The 26,369-nt window shown below is 47.8% G+C and overlaps 2 protein-coding genes across 2 annotated transcripts in view; both read left to right on the top strand.

Moving 5' to 3' along the window:
• Positions 1 to 14,356, top strand: part of FAM117A (family with sequence similarity 117 member A) — a 40,979-nt gene extending 26,623 nt beyond the window's left edge. The window contains exons 3-8 of the mRNA XM_039846277.1: positions 5,333 to 5,428; positions 6,890 to 7,000; positions 7,490 to 7,624; positions 8,788 to 8,989; positions 10,211 to 10,361; positions 13,124 to 14,356. Of these exons, the coding sequence (XP_039702211.1) occupies positions 5,333 to 5,428; positions 6,890 to 7,000; positions 7,490 to 7,624; positions 8,788 to 8,989; positions 10,211 to 10,361; positions 13,124 to 13,424 (996 nt within the window). The 3' untranslated portion in view covers positions 13,425 to 14,356. The remainder of the gene's footprint in view (positions 1 to 5,332; positions 5,429 to 6,889; positions 7,001 to 7,489; positions 7,625 to 8,787; positions 8,990 to 10,210; positions 10,362 to 13,123) is intronic.
• Positions 14,357 to 16,442: 2,086 nt separating this feature from the next.
• On the top strand, positions 16,443 to 23,277 carry SLC35B1 (solute carrier family 35 member B1). Its single transcript, XM_039846278.1, has 9 exons — positions 16,443 to 16,840; positions 17,521 to 17,624; positions 18,210 to 18,340; positions 18,628 to 18,658; positions 19,244 to 19,401; positions 20,392 to 20,518; positions 21,256 to 21,362; positions 21,524 to 21,677; positions 22,893 to 23,277. The coding sequence occupies exons 1-9, from the start codon at positions 16,635 to 16,637 to the stop codon at positions 22,943 to 22,945; spliced, it is 1,071 nt and encodes a 356-aa protein (XP_039702212.1). The 5' UTR covers positions 16,443 to 16,634; the 3' UTR covers positions 22,946 to 23,277.
• Positions 23,278 to 26,369: the final 3,092 nt, after the last annotated feature.

Here is a 26,369-nt window from a genome sequence, read left to right as displayed (position 1 = left end):
CAGATATTTGGGGCAGGGGAGGATATGAGGTGGATGGATCTTATTTGGGAAGTTGTTCTAGGAAGCAGGAAGAGGTAGGAGGTATGAATGTGGTAACTGGGGAAGGAGTGCTTTGGAGCTGCTCCATGTTCTAAGTCAGGACAAGCAAAGGGAGAAGGATGACCAGGTCTCCCAGAGACCAGCTTGGTGAGTACACGGAAGAGCTTAGGTGCAGCTGGAGCTGGACAGAGTGGCCAGCCAGGGAGGATGAGGAGGGCTTCTGTGCAGAGTCACTGTCATTTAGAGGATGTTTTTTTGTGTCTTGGAGGACTTTGTCAGGATTCTCCAAATCAATCTGAATGTTTTCCCCTCTCTGGACCACCTTTCCCCAGGTCAGCTGGTAAATCAGAGCTGGCCACCAAGTGATTTGGGCTGGTCCCTCCTAGCGGCTGGGCCTGGGCCAGGGCGGTGATGGCAGCACATGCCGGTTGCGGTCACCCCTCTCCCTTCTTGCTGTGCAAAGCATTCGAGTCTTCTCGCACTCTTCTGGAGGGAGGAAGTGGCCTCACCACAGCTGGAATGACTGTTTGAGCAAAGTTTCCCCACTGGTGTTCTCATCCTGCAGACAGATGGGACCCTGGGTACCTACTCTACCCTCCCCCTCCCCCCTCTTCTCATCTCTAGCTCCACTTCCTCTGCATGCTCCAGGTGAGGTGGCAAGCCTATAGGAAAGACTTTTTCCTTTAGGCCTGACTTACCTTTCAGGAAAAAAAATAGCTTAAGTCCTTGACAAGCCTCATGGAGTGTCCTGAAGACCAGAGGCAGAGGCAGCATGCTTTGTTTGCGAAGCCTTCCCTTTCTGTAATTCTCCCTACCTGTGTAATGTCTTCCTCCTTTTCCTAAGCCAGTGCCTCAGCATTTAGTGGTAACACACAATTCAGTCTGCCCATCACGGGCTTTCCTTTGTGGGTGTGGGGGCCTGGGCACAGCGCCTATTTTCCAAACTGGTGAACAGGACCAGTTGTTCAGCATATGGTGTGACAACAGCACAGAATGTTTGAAAACGAGTTTATGATGGAAAATGTGAGGATTGCATAGTCACTGTAGGGCCAGAGATGGGTGGCCTTGGCCACCTGCAGCCGGAATTCTCAACATTGGCCGGCAGACTCCCCTCAGAGCCTTTCCTGTCTCTGTCCCGCCAGAGTCCCGGGGGGCTGATTCCCTGGTGGATTTCATTTCAACACCTGGTTCCTGATCATCTGTACTAGGCCAGGCCCTGTGTCTCCACACACACGTGCGGGGTTATTTTCCCAGGGCCCACCTGGTCTCTGTCAATGTCACTGGAGGCAATATAATCAGCACTCTTCCTTCTTCAGAGTCCAGGTAGAAACTTAGTTGAGCTGGGGGCAGAGATACAGGTTGCAGTTAGGCGGGTTTTCAGCTCCTTCTGGCCCCTGCCTTCTTGTTCTATCAGGCCGCTCTTTGAAAAGCTCTTCTCCATCCCCATGCCCAGTTATCCTGCCACATGTTGCTCTGGGATCTCAGGATCTCAGGCAAGGCTTGCTTGGTCTAACCCACATTTGGTTTTGCATAATTCGAGCACCATCTGCACTGTTGGCTGACACCACTCATGGCTAGTAAATGGCCCTGGTTCTCCCTCAGCTGCTCCCCCTGGGTTGGGGTATACAAATAATCTATTCCAGTGTATGAGTCCCTTTGACAAACATGACTTTGGCCTGCTGAGCTCAAGCTCTTCCTTGCTTCCTAAGGGTCATCTGGAACAACTACTTATGGTGCTGTCACGCAGCATGGCTTGGCCCATGTTGTGCCATAAAGGATTGCTTTTTGAAGAGTAGCCTTTCTTAGCTGTGACTTTTCTGTATTGCAAGGAGACCTTGGCCCAGACCTCCGTGGTGAGAATGAGAGGAGAAGGGGTCTGTTCATCCAGGGGCACTGAAAATAAGGGACAGAGCATGGTTCCCACTCTTGACACTTCCAGTTCAGTTGGAGGAGCCAAAGCCCACACTTGTGCACATGTCCGCCTTAAGAATACTCAGGGCCAGGATGTAAACAGCTTCAAACACAGGATAGCCTCTACTGTATTAGGTTCCTGAAGCTGCTGTAACAAATTACCTCAAATTTAGTGACTTAAAACAGCAAAAATTTATTCCCTCACAGTTCTGGAGGCCAGAAGTCCAAATTCCATTTCACTAGGCCAAGATCAAGGTGTTGGCAGGGCTACACTTTCTCCAGAGGCTCTCTGGGAGATCCATTCCTTGCATCTTCCAGCTTCTGGTGGCTGCCAACATTCTTTGGCTTATGGCCACATCACTCCAATCTCTGCTTCCATGGTCACATTGCCTTTTCTTCTGTGTGCGTCTAATCTCCCGCTGTCTCTCTCTCTCATAAGGACACTTATAATGGCATTTAAGACCCACTCGGATAACCCAAGATATTCTTCCCACCTTAACTTAATCATACCTGCAAAAATATTTACCACACAAGGTAATACTTACAAGTTCCAGGAATTAGGATCTCATGCAGGGAGTGGGGGGCGTTTTCAGTCTGTCACGCTAACCTCATCTCCTGCTACACTGCCCCTCGCTCACTCTGTTCCAGCTGCACTAGCCTCCTCATTATTCTCAAAAACACCAGGCTCACTCCTCCTGCTTTAGGGCCTTTGCACTTGCTATTTTCTCTGTCTCGCTCACTCTCACCTCAGATGTCCGCCTGGCTCCCTCCCTCATCTCGTTCGGGGTTTTCTTCAGATGTTACCTTTTCACTGAGGGCTTCCCAGATATTTAAAAACCCTATACCACCCCCGACTTCCCGCATTCCCAGCCCCTTTCTTTGCGGTATTTTTTTCTTTAGTACTTACACTATTTAAACTATATCCCCAACTAGAATATAAACTCAAAAGAGATGAGGATTTTTGTTGTTTTGTGCATTGTTGTGTCCCCAACACCTGGAAGAATACCTGGCACACGGTTTGCATTTGGGAACTATTTGTTGATTGAATGAATGGTATATGCCCTGAACCCATCCGAACAGAGGAGACACAGAGCAAAGAAGCAGTCAGCATGGGGCGGAAAAGTTAGGAAAGGCTTCCCGATGGGAAGGCTGGGAAGAATTGGTAGGGTGAGCCGTCTTAGAGGGGGAGACCAGGCTTAGAGATCAAGGGCAAGGTAAGAAAAAGGAGATGGAGATAGACAGGACAGAGAGCCAAATATGGAGAGGGGAGGTCATGGGATGGAGGGTAAGGTGATATCTACACCCAGAGTGTGGCTGTGGAGACAAAGCAATGCCTCGGCGGCACAGTTTACACAGAGTAGGCAGTAGGTGCTGGAAGACGTTGCAGAGGAGAGAGCAGTGGGGTAAAATGGATTGAGAGAGGAGATGATCTTGGCTGCCATGAAGTTTTACATCCTTTCTAAACTCCAGCGCTAGCCTACATTTCTCCTTCCACCCCCTCACATATCAGAGGAAAGAAGGCAGTCGGAGAGTTTGCCAGAGATGTTAGTAGAACCGGTGGCAGCCTGAACGTGGCTGTTTTTTCCTCTCTCTCACCACCCACCTGTGAGTACAGCGTCTTCCTGGAGGAGGGGAAATGGGCTCATCACCTTAGCTTTTGCCATTTCTCCTCTACAGCCTCTGCCGTCTTTCCACCAACAACAGGCTAGTGTGGGACTCAGCACTTTGGTTAGCAGAGCTAGCCATCTATGGGGTCGGCTTTGGAGCCCTGAAGGGGCGGAGCGTTTGTGTGTCTGCTGGGCCAAGGGGGCTGTGGGAGAGGCGGACTTCCTCCCCACTTTTCAGTCTGTGCAGCAGCCTTTTCCGAGACTTGGTCTGCCAACTCTGGTTTAGAGAGATGGACGTTTGGTAATAGACTGCTTGGTTTCCATAGACTGTCAGATTCAGCTTCACTTCAAGGGCTTTGGGGTGTGGACCTGAAGGATGTGCTGCCTGCCCTCTTCCTGAAGGAGAGAACTGTGGAGGAATGGATCTCTGATAGTCTCCCTGTGGTACTAGCATCAGGGAAGGGAAGTAAGGCAGTTGTCTGACCCTGGTTTTGTCTCACAGCCCACTAAAGGTCCTGATGTGCAGCTGGGAGAAGGAAGAACCAGGGAGCCTCAGCCCCCCCCCCCCCAGCTGCCCTCTGCTCTGCAGCTGTCGCACAGGGAGGACCGCTCCCACAGTCCCGCTCAGACTGCCCTGCTGAGTTCTTCTTAGCAGCTGTTGGGTGTTGAGTTGTTGGTTTTTTCTCTCTTTTCTTCCCCCTTTCTGTTTGCAACAACCTCTCCCGGGAGGTCAGCAGATTTGTTGGAGGAGATGGTTCCCAGGCCCTCATGGTTTTGGCAGCTGTGCAAATAAGTTAGAGAGGAACTGGTTCCACTGGAGCGTTCCCCCTTGGGCCCCTCCCTTGGAATGGAAGTAGGGATGTTGGTGGTGGGGAGGGATCTTGTCCTCCTGCCTCGTGCTTAGAGCCAACAGCTTCCTCTCTCGAGTGGGGGCTCAGGAAGTGGGTCTACAACTCCCCCTGCCTCCGTCTTGGGCCAACTCGGTCTTCTGTGCAGCAGAGGAGGGAGGTTGGCTGGCCGAGAGCCCTGTTCTCATGAGGGACAGAGCAGGACCCAAGAGAAGGAGCTATGATATAGCCAAGAGGGGTCAGGAGTCAGGGCTGAGTGCAGAATTCTGGCTCCATCTTTTCTGAAAATGTCCCCTCCCCTGCATATTTAGGAGGACGTCGGGCCCCCGGCACTTACTCTGTATACAGTGAAAATCACAGAGCAAACTTGAGGCACTGCACTGCACAGGCATCCCCTACTTCAGTCAGGGATGCAGGGCAAGGATTTCTGTTGACCTTTATCTTATTTTACTAACTAATGATTCCTAACTGGAGGCTGGTCTAGTAACTCGTTTTCATTAGGCTCCCAGGAACCTGGGTCTATGCTGGGCATGTAGAGGGTGCAAGGATCAAGGATGCCAGTGGGTCTCTGAGCCCATGCCCCTTTGGAGCTGGTGAGGATAGGGCAGGGCAGTACTTGTCCTCACTGTTGGGGAACCCTGGAAAAGCTGGGGATATCATCCATGTGTAAAAGTCAGAAGAGTGTAGAGAGCAGATTGGCCTTACTGGCTCATCAGGGAGGGTTTCCTGGAAGAAGAAGTAGATTGGGAAAGAGGCAGTATCAGTGGAGAAGCCTGAAAGAATAAGAGGCTGACAGTGTTGAGGTTGATGAGCAGATGAGAGAGAAGCCTTCGAAGAGCCACCACTTCTGTCTAGGAAATGGTGTGCCTGCTTCCCCTGAGCCTGCCTGAGAAGATGCTCTGTCTCACTGGGTTCCTCTCCCTGCAGACCCCCCTGTCTTGGCAAGAGCTTGAAGGTGAACGGGCGATCTCCTGTACACACAAGCGCTCAGCATCCTGGGGCAGTACAGACCACCGCAAAGAGGTAACTGCCCTCTGACTTCCCAGCTGGGGTGGCTGCCTCTTGTTTACCCCAAGCACCGTGGATACATCTGCTCCAAAGTGGACACACACTTCCAATCTCACTTGCCTCAACCTGACATTTTCCTAATATGAGATGGCTCCTTCGAAGCTGCCTGCCAGCCTTCTGGTGGCCAGACCCTCCTGCCAGCAGGGGCTTGACCAGTGGCTGCTGGTACCCTTCAGCAGCCAAGCACAGGATGGGAGGCACCATGTTCTCACTTTACTTTGAGGTTGGATCCAGATAAGCAGTTCACAGACTGTAGAAAGATGGAGAATCAGTTCCTGAGAATTAGGAGGCCTCGGCCCCATTTATTACTTAACTATTCATCCTGCCTTATTTTTAAAAGAAGAAGACAATTATGTGTTCCCAAGCACTTTGTGCTGGCCCTCCTTTTCCCTCAGGAGGTCCAGTCATTGAGGTTGAGTAGAGAAAGCCATAGACTGGGCTTGCAAACCAGCTCCGCCTGCCATGCCCATGCCATGGGGCAGCTCCTGACAGGGCCAACCTGGTAGGAGTCACCCTCGACCCTCTTATAGGGGGAGTGGCTTTCGCCCTCTTGGTGGCAAGAACAGAGAAAAAATATGAAATATTGAAGGCTGGTGGGAAATACAAAGTATTTAAAGTTTTAATTAACAGAGTAAGCAAGTTATTTATACTAAACATGGAGTCATGGTCGAATGATCCCCAGTAGCAAACCTAAAAGCACTTTCTTGTTGGCAGTAGTTGCAAATTGTATGGCTGTGGGCAGCAGATCTACTCTCTGAATTCCATTTAATTTAGGCCCATATTTAAAATAGTTCTGAATCTCTTGATCATTTGCCAGCTGAGGCAAGTAGGTGCAGAATTACAAATGCGACAGGGATAATATTCAGAATTGTTGATGATAATGCATAATTGTCACAGGAAATAGAAGGCGGGACAAAATCTGATATTCCTTCTGGAGAGCCTGCTCCTCGCTCAGTGCGGTCTGCTTTAAAAAAAGGTGAAATCCTTCCATCCCTCCTGGTCCCAGGCCTTTGAGATAGCTGTGAATATACTTTGGAGAGTGAATTCAAAAACATCATTTCCCATTTCTATTAATAGAGTAGTATTCCATGCCTTTGGAATCTGTGAAAGACAAAAATGGTTTCAGCATTGCGTATTTTTTATTTTTTATTTTTTATTTTTGGAAACTGATCCATCTATGGAATACACGGTAATTTAAAACATCAAATAATCTAGTCAATAAGGTACCCCGCTTGCCTGATGAATCTATCATCACCATTTTCAACACCGCTGAGGTATTTTGAGATGGAAGATTCACTGCCATCTCCCTTTCATGCATTTTCATGGGCCTCTGGCAGGAGCCTCGCCTGGGAGGAGGGACCCAGTGCACTTGTGCTTTGCTTCACCTGCCTCCTCTCCCCCTCTCTGGGCCATCAGATTACCAAGTTGAAGCAGCAACTGCAGAGGACAAAGCTGAGCCGCAGTGGGAAAGAGAAGGAGCGGGGCTCCCCACTCCAAGGGGACCATGCTGTGCGGGGAGCACTGAGGGTATGTTTTCTCCCCCAAGCCCTTTCCCCTTTGTCATGCTCCATGGCATGCGCTCCGCTCCCCCCTCCCCCGCCCCCATGGGAAGATCCTCTCGGGTTGAGCAACTCCTGAGCCCTACTGCACTGCATGCTCTGTGGCCACATGGGTACCCAGGTGAAGTTTCAGTGCAAACTTGGACTTGCTGACTGACATTAGAAGGGCTTCCTGCTATTCTGAATTTTGCTCTCCTCCACCCTCACCCCCGTATGCAATTGAGGCGGCGATGCTCCTGTGGCCTTTAAAAGCATACTCCAGACCTCTCAAATCTCTGACTTTTGGAGAAAACCCCACTGAATGGACCTATTGCAATCTGTAACTGTCCCCAAATCTTCCTTTACTCTTTTGGTTTTGCCATGTTGACATAACTGTTACGCCCGCTCCCCCAGTCAGAACTGACAATTGTCTGGGGTTGGTGGGTTTCAGTGAGTGCTTCATTTGTCTCCTCCTCAGGCGTCCCCTCCCAGCTTCCCCTCAGGGTCCCCTGTCTTGCGACTCAGCCCCTGCCTGCACCGGAGCCTGGAAGGGCTCAACCAAGAGCTGGAGGAGGTGTTCGTGAAGGAGCAGGGTGAAGAGGAGCTGCTGCGGGTGAGTGGGGCCTGTGTCCTGGATACGCTGACAGGCAGCATCTTGCTGAATCTGGACGTGGGGAAGTGGGACTCTTGCTCTCTGGCACTCACAGGCTGTGGCTACAGCGACAGAGCTGCATGCAAATACCAGCATGCGGAAGGAACACCAACTGAGTTCATTAGACTTAAATGGACTTAACTACAGGAACAGGAGAGCTGGGTGGGTATACCTGGGGAAAGCTTTTGGTGGTGGGTAGACAGAGAAAAGGCAGGGTCCCAGCTGGGAGGAATGGGCGAGGCATCATTCTTCAGCCAAAGCACCAGCTCACTGTTACCGCATACTTGGCACCAGCACCATCACCTCTGTGCCTCAGTTCAAGCCACCCTCTTGCCTGAGTTACCACTTCCCTCCATCTCTACCTGGCAGCACACATTCATCCTTCATGCCCAATTCCCCAATGCAGCCCTTTCCCCCACCCCACTCCCAGGCAGAATTATTTGCTACCTTTTCTGCAGTCTCAGGCACATTTTTATACTGACGCAGTACAATTGGGGAATGCCAGTCGGGCAGTATTAATATAATTCTAGTGGGCACACTCCTCAGTTTACGATTTATTTGCTGGTTGAGTTTTAATCTGAGTATATGTAAGATTTTCACCCAAACACATACACACAATTTGGCGAGCTGTGGGTACAAGTACCATAGAATGTTAAAAAGAGAAGGGGGAGTTAGTACGTGATAATAGTCTGCACACTTGTCCTGCAGTGGCCCACCGTGGTTACGGTGTCCTGATGGCGTGCCCCCTCTCCTGCACCCCATTGTTATTCTTCTCTGTGTTCCCAGAGCCTGACACTCAGACCTGTTCCTGCCTTTGAGAGGCTTACAGCCTGCTGGGGGCAACACATCGAGAAATCATTCAAATAAATATGTAATGATAAATTTGGCTGCAAGTGTTACAAGGGAAAAGAACAAAGAACTGTGGGAGAAACAGGAGGGGTTTTCCCTTAGATTGGGGCAGGTGGTTGGGAAACCAGTGACTTGAGGAAATGGTGTCCTGTCGTCACCGTGTTTTATAAATAAAGAAGGAGAACAAGGGCAAAAGGAGGACCGAAGAGTTGCCACAGCTCTGCAGGCCTGAAGAGACAGGCCTGGGAGTCATCACCCACCCTCTTCCCTGGCAGATCCTTGATATCCCTGATGGGCACCGTGCCCCAGCTCCCCCCCAGAGTGGCAGCTGTGATCACCCCCTCCTCCTCCTGGAGCCTGGCAACCTTGCCAGCTCTCCCTCCATCTCCCTGGCATCCCCCCAGCCTTCTGGTCAGACCAGCCACGAGGAACACCGGGGTGCAGTCGAGGAGCTTGCATCCATCCCCAGTGACAAAGGTAAGCTGAGGAGATTGAGGCGGCAGGGCCCACTCAGGGAGCAGGGGCGACTCCACTCCCCTTTCCGCCTCCAGTCACTGTCAAGCCTAGCATTTTTATTTACCAGCCAATCAGAATATCTTTAGGAGTCATCTTTATTCTGTATGTTATACCAGTAAGAATAATGGTCCTTGATGTCAATTCTGATTTATAATTTATATAAAGTCTCTGCACCTATATTTTCATTTAATCTTCACTGTAACCCAAAGACACAATCCCTCTCATCTGCATATTTGGCTGAGGTTCGGCATGCAGTAGTACAGAGCCCTCGAGTCTGTTCAGGTGTCCACTCAACCCATTAGCAGCAATAAGTCTCAAGGTGGTTGTGAATGATACAAAATAAGAGAATGCGGTCTCTTGCCCAGGGTCACCTGGTTTGACCCAGATTGAAACCCGGGCTGACTCCAAACCTCTACTTTTTACTGTGCCCTGGCTGCTTCACCAAGAGGACAAGATGTGAATCCTTCCTTCCAATAGTAATGACCCTTACATTATGTTGCCTGTGTTGCCTCATTTGATTCTCACAGCAACCCTGTGAGGTAGGCTGGTCAAGGCCATGATCTAACAATACACAGAGGTAAATAGAGCATAGAGTAATAAGGAATAAATGTGACATAAATACAGATAAAGTCAATATTTGCAACGTAGGCAAAGTACATTTGCTGTGTGGAAAGCAAGAGGAATTTTATCCCACAAGTGGAGTTGAATAAAAATTGCTTCTCTGAGTCAGTATAAGAGCTCTTCCTGGAAGAACGGATAGATTTTCAAGGCTGTGGAAAGGAAGAAGCTGTGGTATGTTGGCAAGGCAGGGCGGTGCAGTCTTGGAAGAAGGCAGTGAGAGAGACAAAATTTAGGATTCCTTTAAATCTGAGGCCTGGATTTCCAATCACTGTTTATTTCCTGGGAATATAGAGTTCGTATTAGACCTCATCTTCCCATTAATTCAGCTGTATTTGTTGTTGTTGTTGTTGTTGTTGTTATCCTGTATAACAGGACATGTATTTCTGTAAGCCGCCTCAGATTTTCTAAGGTAGAGTATGGACAAATGACCTGACTCAGCATAACCCTGGACACCCACCTTATCGTGTCTCCTAGCCTCTTCCCTTTATACCAGGGCCCGAGCCAAGGATGGTAGATATCTTTCTTTCAGCTTCACTGGACTCAGCCTTGCTCTGTTTGCAGGCTCCTCTCCAGGCCACCCAGCTTTCCTTGAAGATGGTAGCCCATCTCCAGTCCTTGCCTTTGCCGCCTCCCCTCGTCCCAATCATAGCTACGTCTTCAAACGGGAGCCCCCAGAAGGCTGTGAGAGAGTGCGTGTGTTTGAAGAGGCCACGTGAGTACATCAGAGAGAGGGATGGGGATGGGGGATTAGCCCTGTGTGGTCCCACCTGACAGAGCCTGCTTCAGTCTTGGACTCTCTCTCATCCTAGAGATGTTGTCAACTTTAGATTATTGGTATTGCAGATTTTCCACGATCAAACTTGTTGACATTACCTACTCCAAGCACTTAAATCTTTGCTTATCATTATCTCCATAGAAACCTGCTCTCTGCCCACATGCCAGCCACAAGCGCAGCAGAAAGTGGAAAGGAAAGAGCTCTGAAACCTAAACCCTTTGTTTCTCCTATTTTTTTTTTTTTTCATCCCTGGGAAAGGTGTGAGAATTTGCTAGACCATAATCAGAGAGAGAGAACATAGTAGTAGTTCTCTTCGGCAGAGACGAGAACCGTCTCCTCCCCACTGGAGGGGCAGGGGAACCTAAACAGCTGTCTAATCCTTTGAGTCAAGCTGCAGTCGTTCAAGTGTCATGACCGTCCAGAAAGAAATTTCCAGTCCTTGCAAGTAAGGACTATGCAATATTCTCAAGCCAGATTGGGCAATTCAGAAGCCATTCTTAGTTGATTTCTTTACTACAGTTCTCTCCAATTAGCAGAGAAAATCAAGAGCTGACCTTCCCACATGCCCACACAGCCAGCCCCCCTTGGCAGGCACCCTAATCGCTCATTTCGTTTCCCTCGCCACCTTTAATATTCTTCAGGGCAGATTCACCTGGAAGTTGTGGTTTCGATGGCAGTCAGGAAGTTTAGTCATGGTGTGTGAGTGGACGTTTAGCCGGGACAGGGTTTAGGGCCTTGAAGGCTCTATTCGTATCTCAGATAAGGGAGAAGACAACCCATAGTAGTGGCAGAAGGTACATATACAACACAGAGTGAGAGTTAAGGAGAAAACCATGACCACGGGGATGTCGCTCGCATCATCACTGTTGCCCAGTATCTCTCCGCAGCACTGGGTCCTCTGCAGTGGTGTATGGAGGGAAGAGGCCAGATTGTGTAGCAGACTCTGGACTCTGGTGCCCTTCCCCAGTCCACGTTATAGCTGGATAACTACAACCTGGAATTGCTTGAGGAAATCAGGTGGCTGCTTGTCTTGATTCTTTTGTAGACTCATAATGCCAGAAGAGATCTCAAAGTCATCTCATCCAGCTTCCTGCCTCTGTGTCAACCCTTTATGAAGGGCACTGATCTGTCACTTACTCTCTAAGATATCCTGGGATACATATTCTTAGCTCATTGGGGTCTCTTCATTGTGTCAGCTTTCCTATTGGGAAGTTCTTGTGTTTAGTGGTTCATCTGCCACATTTTCCTATTCCTAACCTCTGACCCCGTAAGATGGCCTGGATTTCCTAGGGAGGGAATCAAGCTGTTCAGGACCATGCTGGTTGCCCTCATGTCCCTCAAGCATTGCTTGGACTCCTCTGGGTCACCTTCCTCATGTGTACGTGCACACACCAAGAGCATTCCCTCTCCTGCCCATTCTCCATCCCTCTATGAAGTGGGATCCTTTCAAACCCTGCTCGGTTAGGGGACACATTGCCACTGTGCAGTTCTCTGGAACCCCAGGCCTTTACTTCCTTCCACCTCTCACTCTGTGCCAACCTCTACCCTCCTCCTCATACCTACTCTTCTCCCTGAGTTTGGAATTCTTAGAATTCTACAATTAAAATGGTAACAAACTGATCAAGCTATACACTAAGTGTATATTTCTGTAAATATATTTCAAGAAAAAGGTAGTCAGTGGGATCCATTGGCGACAGAGCTTCCCCATCTTCCCACACATTCGTCTTCTCATCCAAAATCCTTACAACCAGCAGCTTCTTAGACTCTGTCACCTTTAAAACATGGTCACACTTTTCTTCTTTTTTTTATCATAAGCATTCCTTACTCTAGAACTCTCTGACACAATCTCTTTTTATCCTTCCATTTCCCTCATATGAAGGGTAGGGATAATTCTTTTCACATGAAAAGTGAGACAGTCCTGGCCAAGACCACAGGGCGAGTAAGAACCTAGATCTTCTGTTAAGGTCTGACAGCCTTTCTCACAATGGTTGCTATCCTTCCCTCCCAGTAAAGGTTTTGAAAATCACTCCTTTCAAATGTGCTTAAGAATGATTTCAGTGGGGGACAGTATTTCCCCCCAGATGACAGCAATGTCAGGAGACATTTTTGGTTGTTGCAGCTTGTATGGGGGGAGGGTGTCAGGTGCTACTGGCATCTAGTGGGAAGGGGCCAGTGATGCTGTTAAACATCCTATGGTGCACAAGACAGCCCCCCACAACCAGGAATTTTCCAGCCCAAAATGTCAATAGTGCTGAGGCTGAGAAACCCTGCGTAAGACTATAAAAAGTCTTAGAAAGCCATTTTGCCTGGATCGCTGCTTTCAGGCAAAGGGTCTGCCCCCAGTGAACAGGGTCTGTTCACTGATGAAATCTCTCAAAAAATCCCTTGGTCTCTTCTAGAATCACATTGTCAGGAAGTTCTCCTTCCAGTCTAGCTTCAAATCCTCTTACTTTCTAGCTAAAGTAGATTTCTTATTGTTTAGCCATATTTCTAAACAATGAAGAGCTGAGGAACCGACAGACTGGCTGTTGCTCAGTAGTCTATCATTTTCTTGGTTAAGTTACCGTCCTGTCTGAACAGAGACTCAGCTCCCCTACTCCCCAAGTGCTGGGACATCTCTCATCCCTTCTCACTGGCTATTTCTGTATATATGTGTATGTACACATGTATGTCTGTGTGTTTTTCTCTTTATCCTCCAGGTCTCCAGGTCCTGACCTGGCCTTCCTGACGTCCTGTCCTGACAAGAACAAAGTCCATTTCAACCCGACAGGCTCAGCCTTCTGCCCCGTCAGCTTGATGAAGCCCCTCTTCCCCAGCATGGGCTTCATCTTCCGTAACTGCCCCTCAAGCCCAGGGTCTCCCCTCCCCCCCAGCAGCCCCAGGCCACCACCTCGGAAGGATCCAGAAGCCTCCAAGGCCTCCTCGCTGCCATTCGAGCCATGGCAGCGCACCCCACCATCAGAAGAGCCCGTGCTTTTCCAGAGTTCCCTGGTGGTCTGAGGTCCCCGCCCCTACCATTTTACCATGGAGACCAGTGCCTTGGTGGCAGGCCCCTCTCTAGCTCCCCTGAGGTGGGGGATGAAGGAGCCCTTCCCTCTCAGCCTTCGAGCACTTTCATTTATTGTGTCAAAGCCCTGGGTCCTCTTTTTGATGGACACCATCCCCTCTGAATGAGAGGGTGCCTGCCTTCTCCACTAGCAGCTGGGCAGCTCACAAGTCACACCTGTGTTCTTGCCACCTCTCTCACTTGATGGAAAACCCACCCAGAAGGTCTTGGGTACCCCACTCCTGGGGGTGAGTCCAAAGGACTATATATGGAACCCTTGTCCTTGTCATGGAGCAAGCTGGCCGTGATCAGAGAAGAGGGGACACCACAGATTTCCTTCCCTCTCCTCCACAGATGAAGAAGTGGAGACCCGATGATAGATACCCCCATCCTCTCAGCCCTCATCCCCATGCCTCCCTCTCATTGGAGGAGCTGACCAAAGCAGCCCTAAAGGGCCATAACACTTGACCAATCCAGCTGCTGGCAGAGTGGGGAACCTAGCGTTTTCCTAAGTGGCATTTTCATCTCGCTTTCACCCTAAGATTGTCTTAAGCAGCAGCCCAGCCTGCCCAGCCCCAGGTGGGTAGTTGGGGAGAGGGAGAGCTGGCATTCCTCCAGGTGGCAAGTGGTGGTGACTCTACACCCTCCACCTGCCCCGGACTGGGTTGGATTAGAAAAATGCCTATTTTTCTTGTATTGATGTAGAAACTCTATTTTCTCCCAAAGACACTATTTTTGCAGCTGTTTGAAGTTTGTATATTTTCCGTACTGCTGAGCTTCACAAAATTGAAGAATGTTAATGTTCAAGTTTTCTTATCCTGTGTTTAGAAGTTGTTTTTTGCAAATCTTGGTGTTAATAGACCAAATAAATAAGTATTCCCAGCAGCTTGAGATTCTGTTCAGTAACTTGGAGGGGAGGGAATGGGGTGGAAATTGAGGGTATTCGTCACTTCATTCTTGTCTTCAAGAGGAACCTTTACTTAACACATGACGAGGATGGACAGAGTCCCTGTCCTTAAGCCACCAGGCTTGGATTCTTTTTATGGACAGATATATAAATAGCGGATCCATGGAAAGACTGTCCAGAATGAATAGTGTGTTGGAGATGGGGTGAAGGAGTCATTCATTCTTGGGTTAGTCTGGAAAAGCTCCCTAAGGAGAGTGGATTTCAGAGAGGAAATGAGGTTGGACAAAGGGAGACAATTTGACATTGTGGGTGCTCCTTGACTAGTAGAAGAAACTGTTCTTGTCCTTTTGCTGCCTCTCAGCTATTATAGTACCACACCTGTAAGCACTCTTAGGCTTTCAGGGGGAAATGGGAATAACCATTTCAACATTTTGATGGTGCTTTGCAATTCACAAAGCATTTTCACAAAAGACACATTAGCCCCATTGTATGGATGAAAACTTGACTACCCCAAGGGCAGTCATAATAACTACAATTTTATCTCAAAAGACCTCAGGACAAGCTTCTAGGCTGCTATCCCAACTACCATTCATTGGCTTGTAAGCATCAGATATCCTGTTTTGCTTTGCATAAAATGTCATTGATAAATCACAGCAACTCAATAAGAGTGTAATGATAAATCTCACTATACTAATGAGGGAAAGATAGAAAGATTGAATTACTTCGTCTCAAAGACATAGATAGGAAGCGAGATTGCTGAGATTGGAACCAGACCATTTGAATCCAGTGCCCATGCTTCTAACCACAGTGCTCTACTGCTTGTTGTTATAGTCCCATTAATTTCAGATGAGGAAACTCGAGTCAGAGGTCAAGTGAATTGTTTGAAGCCTTAGCTGATGAAGAGGCAGAGCTGGAACTGGAACCCAGGTCTCTCACCCCAGCTGCTGCTTGGTACCCTGGAATTACAGACATTCAGTGGAAAAACGACTGGGCAAGAGAGCAATGTATGGGGGTTCCCTTCCCCACTAATATAAAGGAGAGAGGGGGTTGAGGATAGACCCCATCTTCAATGTTTTACCCCTCCCCCTGAAAGATGTTTGGCATTCCCCCAAAGCCTTGGTGAGTCAGGCCCAGAGTGTTGGGTGTGGTGCTGCCCTGAGCTTCCTTCCTTTGCCCATGGCCTTGCCAAAGAAGCAGGCTGCTCAAAGGGGAGAAGGAACCTCTACCTACATAGCAGTCCAGAGTGCAATTAAGTGGGGGTTTGGCGTGGCAGTGGAAAGACGGAGGGTCAGCCTTGCCCTACCTCTTGGTGTCAGTAGGTAGAGGCCCAACACTAGGATGAGGGAGGGTCCAACAAGGAGCTCGATAATAGGAAAAAAATGTGGAGGACAGCTGAAGGGTTTGCTCCACTGGTGAATTTTAAGACCCTAAAGAAAATTCACTCCAGTAAGCTTCCATTTCCATCTCCAGGATGTGAAGAAACAAGATCAGGGTTGAGAAAGAATAATGACAAATAATACTTTAAACTTGCCCAGCACCCTCTACAGTTTATAAAACGCTTTCATTAACCTCAGCTCACTTGATCCTCAACAGTCGAGAGGCGACAAAGTGGCTATTACTAATTATCTATCTCTAGACAGACAAAAAACTATGGCTCGGAATTTAGGTGACATGTGTAGGTGGCCCTGCCTTTAAGTGACGGAGCTGGGACTAGAGTCCTGCCTTGTAAGCCTAGTGAGAAGGATTGTTCTGTAAAGCCCAGCGGGCCTTGAACGCCCTTCTGGTGGAGAGGGTAGAGTCGCTAGGGGACGCTAAGGCTCCACTGATAATTTCTTGGCGTTAGGACCCAGCAGAAACCTGACGGCCGACTGGCAAAAAAGACTCTTCGATTTGACCAGCTGCCTGCAGTACCTCCTCCCCGCCCGCCTGTCAGTCTTCATGCAGTGCAGCCAATCAATGGCCTCCACATCCTTAAACGCCATCACGCCACGCCCGCGTATCTCCTAGGAGGTCCCGTCGAGCTCCGGGTTGCAGTTGTCTTCGGATTCGCCCGATCGAAAAATCTCGAGGGCAAGACATTAACCTCGGGGCAGCTGGCTACCGTGGCCACTAGGGATGAAGCCAAGGTCCCAGGGCAGGTCTCCATTCCTTGGAAGCGTTTTCCGGTTTCTGAGGAGTTTTCCCCTCGGCAGCTCTGAGCTGGCAGTTCTGGCGGTGGCTTCTGGGCCCTACTGAGCGGCAGTCGCATGCAGCTCTTATGAGGCCCCTGTCGCCGGTCGGCGATGTCCGGCTGGATCTGTCGCCGCCGCTGCCGCTGCCAGCAGTGAGCGGGTCTCCGGTCGGGTCGTCCGGGCGTCTCATGGCCGCTAGCAGCTCCCTGGTGCCCGACCGGCTGCGACTGCCCGTCTGCTTCCTTGGCGTCTTTGTCTGCTATTTCTACTATGGGATCCTACAGGAAAAGATGTGAGCGAATCCCTGGGGTCTGAACGCACATATTCCCCCCTATCCTGCTCCCTCTCTCCAGCCTGTGGCCGAGTTCGCGGCCCTCACTGGTATTCTCTCTTGCTCTCTTACCCTTCTGCCCTCCCAGCACCCCGACACTTTTACAGCGCGGCCGAGCCTCCCCAGATTTCCAAAACGCGAAAGTTGGTCTCTGGAGTCTCGGGACCTCATGATTTCCCCTCCTGTAATTGCTTTTTCCCCACTGTTGGTTTTAACGGCCTGGCTTTTACAGGTTGAGGTTTATAACCCCACACGGATTTCCGTGACCTGTGCGAGTTCCTCTTTGGAACTCCCAGATTCTTGCAGACACCTGACTTTCGCCCTTGGCCTTGCTGCTGTAGCCCAAATCCCTTCTTCCTGGGATACCTCGTTTCACCATCTAATTTTCTACGTTTCTTCTAGCTCCATCCTTTACGGACATTTTCGTCCTAGGCTATGGGACTAGCAGGAAGGGATGTCTAGTTTCTAAGTCCAGTAAAATCAACCTCTTTTATAAATGAGCCCAGGGATCCTCCCAAAACTCTCCCTATATTCAGAGAGGCAAGATAATTTCAAAGCTTCCAGTAGCTCTATATATGCTAGATGACACTGAAGGAAATATGCTAATTCTTCTCTTTCTTTCTCATGTATTTCATTCTTAGAACAAGAGGAAAGTATGGGGAGGGAGCCAAACAGGAGACCTTCACTTTTGCCTTAACTTTGGTCTTCATCCAGTGTGTGATCAATGCTGTGTTTGCCAAGATCTGTGAGTATCTAGAAAGTAATCTGTTATGTGCCCCTTCCTATTTGTATCCTGGGCATTAGGCAGTGATCCAACTGTCAAGACCCTCACCCACTTTAGTGCTTACATAGTTTCTGTTTCGTCTATAAAACGCATGGCTTTAGAACAAGGTAAACTATTTCGTTAAATTAGACAAACCTATGAGTCTGAACTGTGCAGAGAACGGATCTTCTGTATTCCAGATCCCCATTAAGAATACTTAATTTTTTTTTCTTTATCTCTTTGATTTTCTTTCATGTGTCAGCTTCAAGCATGTTTCGAGCATTTCTCTATTCCCTGGGAGCTAGCAGCAGTGCTAACTAGTCCCTTGAACTGAATGAGTTCCTCACCCATGACTTGCATGTAGAGTTGTGTTAGGCTTGGGTGGGACTGGAGAGTTGAACAATCTACAGAGACTTTCCAGTTTAAGTGGACAGAAACAACTTGTGTTTCTTATCTTATTTGACAGACAGGTTCCTTTCTTGTTGCTTCGACTTTTGCTCAGTGGTCCATCTTAGGCCCACCAGGTTTCTCTTGTCTGTTTTTTTGTTTTGTTTTGTTTTCTCCCAGGGATCCAGTTTTTTGACACTGCCAGGGTGGATCGTACTCAGAGCTGGCTCTATGCTGCCTGTTCTGTCTCCTACCTGGGTGCCATGGTCTCCAGTAACTCAGCACTACAGTTTGTCAACTACCCAACTCAGGTGAAACCTCAGGGTGGGATGAGGGTTGGCTCAGAGGTTGTTGAAAAAGGACTAAGGATTTTTTTCCTCGGGTCTGTGACTTAAAAAGAAGAGTGTGTTTGAGAAATTCAGAGTGTGAAGAATCATAGATTCGAGGTTTGGCAGTGGTGGGTTGGCCACAGTAGGACTACTTTCTGAGGCTGCGATCTCTGATGCAGGCCCCACATTTACTCATCTTAACACAGCACCTAGCATAGTACCTGGCACATCACAGATGCTCAGAAATTATTTGCCGAATTTAATTACAGGTCCTTGGTAAATCCTGCAAGCCAATCCCAGGTAAGCAGAAGAAGATGGTCTCCCATCTTCCGTCCTTACTCTTCCTGTAGTAAATTTTCTCCTTTGCTAGAACTCTGTATCTGTCTAGGCTTCCTCATCTCATCGTAGCTATCCCCAGGGAATCCCTCCATCCCTTCCCCCTGCCATCCTGTCATCTGTATCACTTCCTGTGGTGTTGGTGTGCATAAGCTGGGGGAGCTAGAGGCTGACCTATTCTGCTTCATGTGGTCATTTTGGCGTCTGTGTGTTAACATTGTCATTAGATACCGTCAATTCCATTTTTATTATCAGTTTCTTCCTCTCAACCTTTCACTCTTCCCCACTGGCTACGCCCTTGGCCTCTTCCTCCCTGGACCTTTCACCTTGCTTCTCTACCTTTTTCCTGCCTTATACTCTTTGTTCAGCCCTATTGCTCAGTCATCTCTATTTGAGTGCCAGCCTCACACCCTCCTCTTATCCTCTATAGGCCTTTCTTCTCAGATTTTTTTTTCTCTCATGAGTCTTCTCTTGGCTCCTAGGAGGAAAGTGTTGGGCTCATCGATGCCTGTGGGTGCCTGAATTTTCTACTCTGTTTCTTCCCAATAGTCATGCTTCTTGGAGTGACCCTTTTGAAGAAGAAGTACCCAATGGCCAAGTACCTGTGTGTGTTGCTAATTGTGGCTGGAGTGGCCCTTTTCATGTACAAACCCAAAATAGTAGTTGGGATGGAAGAACACACAGTTGGCTATGGAGAGCTGCTCCTGGTATGTGATCCTGGTGGGAAAGGCAGCCTTTTCCAGTAGTCTTAACCAAGGAATAACCCCACTTGGGCAGGTGAAAGGCCAGTTATATGTCTGGAGGAAGATTGTGGTACTCCTCGTTCCCCATTTCTAGTCTTTGTCCTTTGCTACGTGGCCCCCTGGCTCTGCTAAGGCCATAATCGGAAGCCTGAAATATTTAACTACAGCTCAGCTCTCCTGAGGAAGGAATGACCCTGAAGCCTGTATCTAAATGCTGGTGTGAGGTCACAGAGACTTGAGAGCAGAGAGTAAAAGGGTAGTGTGTCTCTCACTGCTGCTTTTTGAGAAACTGAGAAGCCAGAGTTTAAAATAATACTGTAGTAGCTATTGCTTACTATGTATTTAGGTACTGTTCCAACTGTTTTACATACCAATTGATTAATTTTTACAACAGTAACTTCATAGATAGTATTATCTCCATTTTACAGATGAAGAAATTGAAACAAAGGGAGGTTAAGTCACTTGCCCATGGTCTTATGGCTGTAAAGTGGCAGAGTTAGGGGCTAACTTTGCCCAAGATTCTAATCCAGGAGTATGACTGCAGAATCCGGTCTCTGGTGCACTATCTTCCAAGCCAGGAGGCTAACATGCTGGGAGTAGACTTTTTCTCTCCAGCTTCAATGGAAGAATGTGTGTGGCTCACCACAACCGGTTCCAGGCCCCCACACAAACAGGCTTCGTGGCACTGTGTTGGAAAGTGGTAGATTTCCTGCCCTGCTCTGATTACATTACAACTATGCAGCTCAGATAGCCTGTCATTCTAGTGCCCGGGGAGAAGAGGGAGCTTGAATGGTCTCTCCTTACCCTCCATCCATGACTGAATAGCAGCATTTTGTTCTCAGGACTCTGCTTAAGGTTTTCCGAGGGGTCTCAGAAAGGTGAGAGTCCTGTGTTCTGGGTTAGGGAGGAGCACTGTTGGCCTTCTCACTGCAGGCTGCACACTTTCCTTCCCAGTTATTGTCTCTGACCCTGGATGGACTGACAGGAGTTTCCCAGGACCACATGCGAGCTCATTACCAAACAGGCTCCAATCACATGATGTTGAACATTAACCTTTGGTCGACATTGCTGCTGGGAGCTGGTAAGGAGCAGTTCTGCTGTTCTTTCCATGTATCACCAGAGGGCAGACTGCCCTCATTGGTTGATTGCTAGCTCAGGGGCCAGTTGCTAACTTTGCCCGGGCCAAAGGCCTGCCTCGGCTCCAGGATGCCTTTATGTCCAAGCCCCTGAGAATCTTCACCATCAAGCTCTGCTTGCTACTCGTTCCTGCACAATCAGGGGTAGACTGCCAGGTATCATGGAAGGACACAGCAGTAGGACACAGGGGTACCTTGGGAACTTGCCCTCTTCTAAGGGAGATGAGACATTGGTATGTGGTGTATACTGAACATAGTTTGAAAGTGAATATATTCGCATTTCAATCAGTGCTTCCTAACCTTTTCCAAAGCTGGGCACATGTAGGAAGCATTTTTGTACAGTGCACTGAGAGGAGGCTGCTGATGGCTGGAGATGACCAGTGCTTGGGGCTGCCTTGAGTTAGGGTTGTATGGATTAATGTCTCCACAACATCTGAGGATTTCTGCTTTCCGTCACTTTTGGCAGAAGTAACTAACTTCCAAGTCTTGCTTGGGAGAGTCTTTAATTAGTTTCCCTAATCAGAAAAATAGGAAAAAGATGCCTAATGGGGCAATACAAACTCACTCCATACATTTCCCATGCCCCACCCTCCTTTGGAGTACTTTAGCAGGTCATGTGTAGGTATGTGTGTGGGTATGGGCACACAAGATGTATCATTCATCTTTTGACATTTCTTCCTAGGAATCCTATTCACTGGGGAGCTCTGGGAGTTCCTGAGCTTTGCTGAAAGGTACCCTACTATCATCTATAACATCCTGCTCTTTGGCCTGACCAGTGCCCTGGGTCAGGTGAGTGCCTTGACAGAGAATGGCTTGGCTTCCCTAAGAGACGCTGGTCTGGCTGGGAGAAGAGTAGTGGCAAGATTAGCTCTGATGTTCGTTAAGGACTTTAGACCTGTGGCAGATACCCAAGAACTAGCCTGATCTCACCTTTCCCTGTCTATCTCTAGAGCTTCATATTCATGACGGTTGTGTATTTTGGCCCCCTGACCTGCTCTATCATCACCACAACTCGAAAGTTCTTCACCATCTTGGCCTCTGTGATCCTCTTCGCCAACCCCATCAGCTCCATGCAGTGGGTGGGCACTGTGCTTGTGTTCTTGGGTAAGTGCCACCCAGAGCAGGCATCTCTGGGCCACAAAAGGACAGCGACAGAGCTTGATTTTTTCCTCCTAAAATTTACTTGTGTATTTATGAAATTTATTTAGTTATTTTACAGAGAACCTAAAAAATTTTTTTATTAAAGTATAGTTGACATACAGTAGTATATTCATTTTAGGTGTACAATGTAAGCAATTCAACATCTTTATACCTGATGTGATCACCACAATAAGTCTAGTAACCATCTGTCACCATGGCAAGTTATTACAGTATTATTGACTATATTTCCTATGCTATACACGACACCTCTGTGGCTTATTTATTTTATAATTGGAAGTTTGTACCTTTTACTTCCCTTCACTTTTTTTTACCTATCCCCTCACCCCCTTCCTCCCTGGTAGCCATCAGTTTATCGTCTGGTTCTGTGAGTCTGTTTTTGTTTTAAAAGTGAAATCATACAGTATTTATCTTTCTCTGTTTGACTTATTTCACTTAGCATAATATCGTCTAGGTCTATCCATGTTGTTGCAAATCACGAGATTTCATTCTTTTTTATCACTGAGTAATTTTCCATTGTGCGTGTGTGTGTATATATACATAGATAAATAGATAGATAGTTAGATATGTATATGTACACCGCATCTTCTTTATCCATTCATCTACTGATGTACACCTATGTTGCTTCCATATCTTGGCTATTGTAAATAGTCTCACAATGAACATAGGGGCACAGATATCTTTCAAATGTTTTCATTTTCATTGGATAAATACCCAGTACTGGAATTGCTGGGTCATGAGGAAACTTTTTTCAAACAAGAGAAAAGGAAGCGTTACTTCTAATCTAGCCTTCCTAATGAGCATTTGGTTTTAGTGATTTCCTTCCAGCAACTCAAGTTCCCCAGACACTGAACAGGGTAAAATTATACTTACTCCCTATTTATGCCACTATGGATATGCTGGGAGAACTAGCTTAGAAGTTTTGACTCTTAAGTTTCTTTCAGTATTTCTGTTTATGTCATTTCTGGTACCTTGGTGAATTTTTTTCATTTGATGCCATTCAAATGAAAATGCTTTTCTCGGAGGGTGTTTTTAAAATGAATGTTTGAAAACTTTTATTTAAAGCCCCAATTTTGGAGAACCGAGAGGCTGACCTTCCCCTGCCCCCTGCCCCACATCATTGGTAGGTTTCATTTCTGCCCATGTTCTCTTTTTCCATAGGTCTTGGTTTCGATGCCAAGTTTGGGAAAGGAGCCAAGAAGACATCCCACTAGGAAGAGAGAAACTACCTCCATTCCAAGAATATTTAAGTTATTATCTCAAATAACAACATCTCTTGGGAAAATGGACACAGTAGGGTTAAAGGACTGGGTTCCAGTCTGTTTTTGTTTTGTTTTGTTTTGTTTGTTTTGTTTTGTTTTGTTTTTAAAGGAATCAAAATCACATGTTCTAAAAAAAAAATGCTTGGATTTTAACAAGACAGAGTTGGAAGTTTCTGTTCTTGATGACCTAGAGCACAGCCTAACAAATAAAGAGAGAGAGAGGAAGAGGCAGAGCTTGAGGCTCATTGCCTAAGATGCTTCCTCTTGGGTGTGGTTAGCCTATGGTTGAGTGGCTAATTTCTTCAAGAGCCTAAGCATTAGAAGGAGGAGCTCTAATAGGTTGTATAGTTGGGCTTGCAGCTTCTGTTTCCAAAGGTGAGGGTCTAAATATGTCAGGACAGGTGGCTGTGTTAGAGTCATGGAATGTCAAAATCACTTTTCCTCTTAAAGTTGCTGGTGGGCAACTTTAAAAACTACAGATATATTCTCAAGAAAGTTTTCTTGAAGTTGGGGTCCAATGAAGCCAGAGCCTGTGTTTTCACATTTCTCCACTGCCTCCCCTTCAGCCAAAGCTCAACCAGAAGCAGAGACCCAGTGTGTATGTCCTGAACAGCTTTGGAAGGTCTTTTTTCCCTCTCTATCTCTGTGTGTTCTCAGTGCACCTGGTCCCCTCCTGGGGAGGCTGGATTAATCCTTCCTATTCCCCTGCCCCCTTTAGCTGCTAAAACATTACAGTCCTCTGCCGTCCTGGCCTGTGCCAAGGTGTCACCATGCCAGCTTTTGCCTGTTGAAAGGGATGCTGGTGGAAGACATGGTGGCTGAGTCCTGGCACAGAGCCACTGTCGAGTTTTCTGGGTGGCAGTGGGGGGAGAAGGCGGAGCATGGAGCAGAGCCACCTGCCCACTGCTGCCTTCAGAGTTGGAACTCGAAATCCTCCAGGGACCATACTTTACACATGAAAGTGCATTTCCACCAGCTGCAACTTTCACTCCATCTGTTCAGCAACCTCGGCCCCTCAGCTCTCCAGATGGGAGCCCAGCCTCCTTCCTGAGCCACTGCCTTGCCACCCCCCGCCCAGCCTTTCAAGCCCTGTCTCACTCGCACTCATCTCCCTCTCTAGGGGCCTGAATGTTGCTGCAGCTCTGCCCCTAAAGGCCCCCTCTCATTTTGAACTCCTTGAGAAAAGAGGTTTTACTTACATCTGGCTGAACTTCCTTCCTTTCTCCACCCCTTTCCCCACTCTTTTTTTCATCCTGAAAGTTGCATCCAGTAGCTCCTTCCCTATTGGACTGATAGTTCTTCCACACTATTCTGTGGATTGGTTAGGTGGTTAGAGCAAGTTACCAGGGTTAGGAGCCTACAAGCAATCCACACCTGGGCCTGCTGTTTTAACAAGAGGCATTTTCTGAGCTATCAGACCATCCCTTCCCTCTACCCGCTGCCATTCTCAACTAGCTGTCTCAGATGTGCCTAATATTAGTCACCAGGAGCAAAACAGCTCAGCATGGCTTTTCAGCAGGTCATACTGGAGCAAGCGTGTCCTACCCGTGGTGGGCTAGGAGCCCAATTCTGGTGTAGTCATTCAATCCCCTGCCCATTCATCTAACACTTCTTTCTGTGTGCCACATACTCTGAATATACTGGGAGTCCAGAGTTGAACAGGAACAGTACTTACCCTCTAGGGGGTTCATAGTTTAATAGGGAGATGGGTAAACAAGTCATTGCATCTCAAACATGCAGGGATAACAACAAAGGAAGATGTCTGGACAAGGTGAGGCTTGAGCTGTAGAGAGTGGGAAGATGAAAGGAGGAGGAAATGGAGCTTTGGCTCCACTGCCAAGTGGAGATGGGGCTTTAAACTGTCTGACTTCTCCCCATGCTCCTGCCTCCAATCAGTGCAAGTAAGCTCAGGGGCAAGCGAGTGGCTCTACAATGAGACATCTTTCAGCTCAATTGAAAGATAATCGAAAATGTCGCGTAAGCTGCCAGTTTGTCCCGGTGGCATGCTTACCTACAGGATCACAGGGACTGAGAGCGCCAGGTTAGACTAAAGTCAGTAACACTGTTAGGTTATAATAGGCCTGATAAATGTGGAATACCAGGCAAGTTCAAACAAAAGTATTGTTGATCCCTAACCCTGGGCGGCCCCTGCTCTTGGGTTTCTAAAGATCAAAAAGACTTTCATGTGCAGTTAATTCTCAGCTATGTGTAGAAGGGAGGGAATCGGCACAAATTTCCCCACTTTTAGTTCAGGATGTATTGTACTTATGTCTATTTTGGTTAGACCATCAGGTCCACCTCCTCAGCTGTTTGTGTTCGGGCTCGTGGTAAAGCAGTTTCTCCTTGTCCTGCTCACATCTTAGCCTAGGGCAAGGAGAGTGACCCACAAATGTGATTTGGGATAAAACCATGGGGAAAATTATTCTGAAATTAAACATTAAAGGAAAATTATACATTGTTTTTCAAAAGATTTAAAGGAGCAGGAATGAAACACTGTGGTTAATCTTTAAGGGGTGGTATTTAGGAATGGGCGATGTGTTTTCTCACAGCCCTATAACACCCTCGTGAAGAGGACTGAGCAAGCATCTATCTGCCCCTTTTAGAAATGAAAAGTTAGAGAAGGCTGGGCGACCTGCAGGTGGTCCTTGGGTATGTCCTGGAGAGATTAACTGGAACTCAAGGTTCCCCAAGTTCTAGTTGCGTTTTGGACTTGTGCCCTCTGAGGGAGAGAAGCAAAGCTCCTCAGGAGGCCAGTTGCCTCTGCCGTCTGGTCCCACTTGTTAGTGGAACAGTTTGTATGTTTTATGAGTGGTGCTGGTCACTTTCCCCAGATGCCCTGGCAGAAAAATTGTCCTGGGTCTCTGCGGGATCATTCAGCCCTTCCTACTGAGAACACACCAGCTGTCTTTAGGAGCAGCAATCTCATGTATTTATTAAGCTCTTCCTTTCCCAAAGCTCTTTAGTCCATGACATTTTATTCCTACAACACTCCTGGGAAAATCATGGGCCAGAAACAAATCTCTCTATATTTGGAATAGGGAGCCTAAAACCCACCAAAGTGCATAAGGTCACACAACTCCGAGGGCGGGGCCCCAGAGTGAGTCTCGCTTACTACAGGTCAGAGGTCAGCCAGCTTAAGCCAGTAGTTCTCAGCTGTTTGGATTTCCTGGTCCAGGAGAATTTCCAAATAATTTGGAGGGCTGACAGGTATGCTAGCTTTTTATCTTATTTTTTTAAATAAATAACATTAAAAATCTACTATCACCATTATGAGTTATAAAAGAACATTTTAACTAAAAATTTTAGAAGCTATCCATTTCAGAATAAAGGATTCTTCTTCCAAAGAAATTATATTTGGAAATCATACCACCATATA

The sequence above is a fragment of the Pteropus medius genome, unplaced genomic scaffold (assembly GCF_902729225.1).
Source record: "Pteropus medius unplaced genomic scaffold, Ma_sr-lr_union100, whole genome shotgun sequence".
Classification (NCBI taxonomy): domain Eukaryota; kingdom Metazoa; phylum Chordata; class Mammalia; order Chiroptera; family Pteropodidae; genus Pteropus; species Pteropus medius.
This window is presented reverse-complemented; position numbering and strand designations above follow the sequence as displayed.

Bases quoted from the DNA above. Each gene is read 5' to 3' on its own strand.
- SLC35B1 (XM_039846278.1), top strand. From the start codon at position 16,635: ATGAGGCCCCTGTCGCCGGTCGGCGATGTCCGGCTGGATCTGTCGCCG. The intron at 18,659-19,243 runs GTAAGCAGAAGA...TCTTCCCAATAG, and splicing joins ATCCTGCAAGCCAATCCCAG to TCATGCTTCTTGGAGTGACC. The intron at 21,678-22,892 runs GTAAGTGCCACC...CTTTTTCCATAG, and splicing joins CACTGTGCTTGTGTTCTTGG to GTCTTGGTTTCGATGCCAAG.